This window comes from Thalia democratica, chromosome 8, assembly GCF_965202585.1.
Source record: "Thalia democratica chromosome 8, ktThaDemo2.hap1.1, whole genome shotgun sequence".
In the NCBI taxonomy this organism is placed as follows: domain Eukaryota; kingdom Metazoa; phylum Chordata; class Thaliacea; order Salpida; family Salpidae; genus Thalia; species Thalia democratica.
Genome location: NC_139172.1, coordinates 10,184,851 through 10,191,675, shown reverse-complemented (window position 1 = coordinate 10,191,675; position 6,825 = coordinate 10,184,851). Strand labels below are relative to the sequence as shown.

General features: G+C 24.8%; 1 protein-coding gene across 1 annotated transcript; it reads right to left on the bottom strand.

Moving 5' to 3' along the window:
* Positions 1-1,007: 1,007 nt before the first annotated feature.
* Positions 1,008-6,172, bottom strand: LOC145842904 (ras-related and estrogen-regulated growth inhibitor-like). The gene is made up of 5 exons (XM_082950379.1): positions 6,115-6,172; positions 5,090-5,146; positions 4,858-4,934; positions 1,989-2,375; positions 1,008-1,022 (listed from the first exon to the last, which is right to left on the bottom strand). Exons 1-5 carry the CDS (start codon positions 6,170-6,172, stop codon positions 1,008-1,010), a joined length of 594 nt encoding a protein of 197 aa, XP_082806505.1.
* Between the last annotated feature and the right edge of the window lie 653 nt (positions 6,173-6,825).

The window sequence follows — 6,825 nt, the reverse complement described above, 5'->3', positions numbered from 1 at the left end:
TCAATTTCTGAATCGCTTATTTTAATTCTCTTCTTAGCTAAGTTAAAAGCCTACATTAAAATATCTTAGTGGTGATTATAGATAAAAATATTAAACAGTAAATCAATAAAAACAAAAATTACTAAATCTAGTGAATAATTACTTTTCTAAAACTTGTCTCTTCAAAATATGGTTTTTTCATTATGTTTTTTAGTGTATGTTATTTTTTAACATTGTCTAGTGCAGCGGTCAGCATGTAATCGGTTTTTATTACCACGTGACCTTTTTTATAACTTCTCAGTACATACTATATAATAATATAACTATAATATATCCCGTCAATTTTTCTTGAGCTCTTCTTAATCTTTATTACAAAAAGTTTAACATATAGTGAAGTTTACAAAATTTCTGGCATAGCAGGCCAGATTTACATAATGGCGGGCCGTAAATTTGTCCTTCGCCGTCAGCAGTTTGCTGACCCCTGGTATAGTGCATGAAATGCTGTGTGTTTTATTAAACTCTAAGCGTCAATTTGTATTTCTGAAATTGTACAAAGCAGATTTTTTAAACCGTCTTTTCACCGAATTATAACAATTCTATCATGAAAACAGCCTTGAAATTTCTGAAATTTAAATTATATCCTACTTTTTAACATTTTCAACAACGTTTTAAAATCCTTTAATTAGCAAAAACCTTTTTATTAAAAATTTAGCTACAGGTCGGATTTTGTACTTCAGTATTTTAAAAACCTATCAACAACTACATAAAAATAGTGACTTATTTAAAAGTTAACTAGCCATATAATTTTGTCTACCAGAATTTAATTAAAATATAGAACAAAACCATAGGCTTTGATAAAAGAAAAAACCAGGTCGCAGATTGCAACATGGACTGTTGTTGATGGTCGAGCGGTACAGTCAAGTGCTTATAGTTAATAATAAGCTTAAAATTTTGACTAAAATGTAACTAAACATCAACTTTTTTGAACTTCTAAAATTAACTTAACCCTTATTCCTCAAAATCCTAGCTTATTGGAAATCACCCTGTGTAGTTTACAACATAGAATTAAGTCTATGAAATTTTTAATACGCGTAGTTTTAAAAAAATCAATACAGTGACTGATTGATTATATGAGTTAAAAATGTGGTTCAATATGCAATGTTGAATTTTAAGCAATTCAAAACTGTTTAGCATCCCTTCGTTTTGTATCTATTGTTTTGTGTGTTGAAAATTGTATCTAGTTAAAAAAAAAAGAATTTTACTTTCATTTACATTTATGAATTAAAATGTTAATGTTAAGTATTATTACGTTTTTTTATTTGTATCTGTTTAATGAACGATAAACTTAAAGTATCGACTTCTGTAGATAATAGAAACATGAAAATTACTTTAAAACGAAAGAAAACCATTATAAGAATTTCGTTTTAAGTTTAAAGTCAAAGATAGGAAAAACAAAAGAATTACACTGAAAATCCTTTCAAAATTTGACTTTGAAAAGTTATTTCATTAAAAATCTAATTTTTGTAAAAGCATAACTGTTTTTTCAAAAGTTCCATTAACGTTTATAGTTTTAAAAGCTAACCAAGAAGCAAATAAAGAAACAAATTTACTATATTTATTAGTTTAATTATATTTGCTTATTTATTGACACTTTTAGTTCTTATAAGACATTGCTTGTCATGCTTTACAACGGACCTTCTGTGAAAAAGAAATGACTCGACAGATCTTTTTTTAAACGATGTATTTTGATAACGATTGAAAAACTGATGTATAGGTTTGCAGTAGTTTAAGAAAAAGCCTTCATTTTTACGTCGATTCATATAATGAAAGGGCATAAGATTTCCAAGAGAAACTGAAGGGCGAGGTTTTGAAGTCTTTATCTTACTAAAAGGTTGCTTTTTTTGTGGTAAAACGGGATATAAACCAGATAAGCTTGCCATTGAGCTCAATTTTTTCACATCTTTAGTTACTTTAACGGATATTTTACTGCTTTGAGCTCTATAACTTACAACATTCCCATGACAAGTGTGCTTACAAATTTGTGGAGATCCTTTATCAATCGAGAAAAGTCTCCAAAGATCTCCAAACAGTTGCTGTACGTCCTTATTCGAGTACTTGACAGATATTTCTTGGAAAATGCTGCACTTCATATGAGTCGCAAGCTCGTGACCCTGCTCCGAACTGACTATCTGTTCGTGAACGGCAAGGTCTTGTTTGTTGGCAACGAGCGCATAGCACGGATGGGCTCTGTTGGTTTTTATGCGCATGTGATTGTGAGATACATTGAACTTCAGCCTCGTCAGCTCGTTGAAGCTGTATCTGTCTGTTATGTCGTACACCAGTATGAACGCGTCAGCCCACTTGCACCTTTCTTCAATCGTAATCTCGTTGTCTATCTACGTAAGTTAAATTTTAAAAACAATTGGATAAAAAAATTTTTTGCCCTTAATCTAAATACTTAATATTAGATATAGCTATTATTTGAATTATTATATTAATTTGAAAAAAACTTTAAATCTTTAGAATTGAATTTTAGTTTTTAATAATAGGTTATTAGCGTGATGTTTCTTTGAAAGTCTTGATTAGAAATTTAAATATTCTAAAGTTTTGTGTAAAACAAAATTTTAAAATGTTTTTAATGAAATATATTTCATTTTTAAAAACTTTAAATTTACATTTAAATAATAGAACCATTTTATATAAGTAAATAAATAAACCATTAAAAAATAAATGAGAAGTTTCAAAATAATAATTAGAGCTCTGATAACTTTTAAATTTAAAGAAACGATAATTTAAAGTTCTCATTTTTTTCTTAATCTCTTTTTTGTCTAAATAGGAATTCTGTAAAATTTAAAATTAAACTATTCATAGTTAATCAAAACAAAAACATCTTTGCATTTAATATAGTTCAGTAAACTCTTCTTTTACAAAAAAGTTTTTAAATTAAGATGTTCAATGACTTATTTAAAAAAAAATTTTTAAAATTTCTTAAAAGCTATCAAAAAACATATTTATGTTTTACCTTCTGTAATGAGTATTTTTGTATCTAAGCTTACTAATGTAAAAAAGCGTACATTTTGAGAAACACGTCTACAGTTGTCCTGGACAAGACGTTAAAAGGTATAAAATGGTGTACGACTCGATAACCAAAAGGTTTTTTTTTGTACACCAGATCTACGCCAAATTTTTTAAGCGCTTTTTTGTCGTTGAATAAACTATAATTATACGCTAATAATAAAAGGCACATGGGAAGGTGGTTAGAAATAAAACACTATGAACATGAAAACATGATATTTGTTTAAAGTAAAAAACTGTAATTTTCATGTTATTTTTTACTTTTGTACTAAATTTCAAAGAGTCTAGGTAGCATACATGTATTAAAATATTAAAAATATTTTGTTTATATCTTAAAAAGAATATTTTAATTTTGTTTATTTTTAATGTATTAAACTTAATTCACTTAATATATTAACAACAAACCGTTAAAACTTATCAGAAGTAATTTTAAAAAAGTAATAAAATTTTCATGTTCTTAAAATAATATATTTAAAGTGGTAGTTTTGAACTTAACAAAACGTAAAATTTCAGATAATTGGAAAATAAAAACTGACAATTGGCCTTTTCAAAATATACATTTAAGATTTTTCTTAAACTGAAGTAATTTTAAAATATATCATTAAAGAACTATAAGTTGAATAAATTTAATGCAAAACAATAAAAAACTATAGGAAAGATTAAACGTATTTTCTTAATGGCTGTTTAGTTTCCATGAAGAAACAATTATCTTGTGCTTGTTGTGCTTTTAATGTAAAGTAGTTTACATAACTATAACATAGAGTTTAAAAACAGCTTAGTTTAAAAAAAAAGTTTAGTGTAGAAAAAGGTTGTTTATTAAAAGTCAATTAGTTATTTTATATTTAAAAAAGTATTGAATATAGTCTGAAGATAATAAAATAACACTTCAATTTCATAGTTTTTTGTTCTGTTTTACGTAAGAATGTTAGTATAACATTTAAATAATGAATCAAAGATGAAAGTTACATTTTAAAATTGAATTCAACTAACAATCTAAATATAAACAGGTTTATAAATAAAATAAGTATATCAAATAGTAAGTTAAGAAATTGAAATACAGAAACTGTTCTGTAAATTTAACAACTAACTTGATTTTAAATTACCTTAAATATTACTTTAATTTGAAGTAAATATACCAAGTAAGTAAGTTTTAGAAAGAAAACCTAAAAAGTTAAACCATCAAGGTTCAAAAATTAAAAAAAAACATTAACTGAAAGAAACTGATAAGACGAAGTTTGCTACACTTTAAATCTTTAAATTCATTTCAAAATAAAAAACAACTCATTTCTTACTGACTTTATAGTTTTTTTTTTTTCGTTTACAAAAATATTCTAACAAAGATCATTTTGTAAAGTTTAGAAATTTAAAGCAGTACAACTAACATTTATATTACAAAAAACTAAAACAACTGAATAAATTATATTAAAATTTATTTTTTATTAAATTAAGATTAACATTCAATTTTATAGCTAAGGTTTTATATTAAACAATAACTAATGACAACTATAACTTACAAAAAATTAAGTAGACAAATGATTAGCTTAAATATATAAAAACAAATTGTTCAGTTATCTTCCTTTGTTTTACCAACATATGTTTCTGTGTGTTAACGAATCAACAAACTTCAACTGGGTTGTTAATGGAAAGAATAACTAATAAGGTGAGAAGTAAGCTTAAATATATGTTTTTTCTGTATAAAGTTTGCTTTGGATTTATTTTTTATAAGAGTTTATAAATGAGCGTAAACTAATTTTAATTGCAAAAATAGTTCTGACTGAGTAATATTAATAGCTTTCATTTTACCTCACTTGCTGCAGAGTCAAGAACGTTGAACTCAACTACTTCCTCATCTATGACACATGAGTGACAATATAATGCTTCTGTTAAGTTTTAAAACTAACTAATTCATCTTAAATATGCTAATAATCTTTTGAGGTGGAAATTATCTTTTCTCTATGTCTTTTGACTTTATTAAAAAACAACTTTTAACTTGTACTATGATATTATTATATAATTTTATAAGAAAAAAACCAACCAAGGTTAGGATCGTAATCTTCTATAAACTTGTTTGTCATAAAACGAACTGTGAGTGCTAAAATATAAATGTTGACTTTTTTATTTCAATATATACTATAACAGATATTTTATGAATTTAATTATGATTATTTTTAAAAACTATCTATTCGTAACTTAAAATTTATCTTAATTATTTAAAAAAAAACTTTAAACACGTTCCAATATGCATATTTTAAGTACTTTAGTTTTTAGACTTAATTTACAGTCACAAAAATACAAATTTATTCTTCATGTTTTTTAATTCTTATTTATTATTATACTAAAGATTTATTTCAAACTCTTAATATTGTTTATATACAGATTAAAAAGATAGCTTTACAAATTGTCCTGGACAAGACGGTAAAAAGTATCTCTATTGTGTGACTTGTTAACCGAAAGGTTATTCGTGCACCAGATCCTAGGACCAATTATTCTGAGGGTCTTTTTTGTCATTCAATAAACTATAGCTAAAAATCTTAGTGACTTTTATAAAAGAATAATTAGGACATTTTTTTATTGAAAAGTTGTAGTTAACTTGAAATGTACTAAAAGTGTAATTTCTTGGTTAATAACTGAAAAGTCTTTAAGAATGAAATGGTAAACTTTTATTCCTTAACATTAATTTAAATTACTTTTATACTTAGCTTACTTCAGTTGAAGCTTCATACTTTACCATACACCCCTACTCATATTAACTAATCTCGCTAATACATTTTTGTATAAAATATTACTAGTGTTAAAAAACGTTTTTTTTCCAAAGTACTATATGCACGATTTTTTTTTTCAGTTTTAAATTTAATATTAACATTATTCTAGAAAAATAAGTTAAGTAAACAACATAAATAAATTAGAAATATAATATGTTCTATTATTTTTAACAAGGTTTTTTATTGCATAATGTTTATACTAATTTTTAAATTTCATAATTTTCCTTTATATAAAGTTATTTAAAAAAAAGGGTATGTTGAGAGTTTAATTTCAATCAAATTTGTTTCTGTTTTAAACCTGTTTTTCCAACTCCTCCTGTACCAAGAATTGCCACACGAAATTGTTTTGGAGACATAAGTAAAACTTTAAAGAAAATTCTAAGGTGTAATAAAGTAAGCAATTAAAACTTAAATCGATTTCTTTAAAAATTAACAAAATCTATAAACAAAAATTTTTTTAGTAATAGTAACTGCTTATCTTAAAACTATACTTTATGCTAGTGAATTACTTGTGTAAGACTAATTTCTTCATTTATACTTTAAAGGAAGATTTAAAGTGCATAAATAGAATTACATTTTTAGTCTATTTGATTTTTTGTTCACAGTTAAAATTTTATCATAGAATGTTTTTGAAACACATAAAACTTTATCAAAGACTATGATAAATATTGTCTTAATATTAGTGAACAAGAATTCTTTATTAAAGTATTAATATACAAAGTATAATAATAAAAGTAGGTCCGCTATTATCTTAAATTTGTATTATGTTTAAAGGATTAACTATGTACATAGTCAAAACAATAAAAACAATTAAAAACATAAGATGTAACAAAATAGACTTAAAATGAAACAATACATAAAAGTAAACATAAATAAAATTAATTTTGATTCTCATGTATTCGTCTGCTCTGGTTTCTTAAAGTTTTTTATTCTCTATATTATCATTGGTATATAAAAAAATCTTCAACTGTCGCAGTCATTAGCAAGCTTTTTCTACTCATTATTGCTG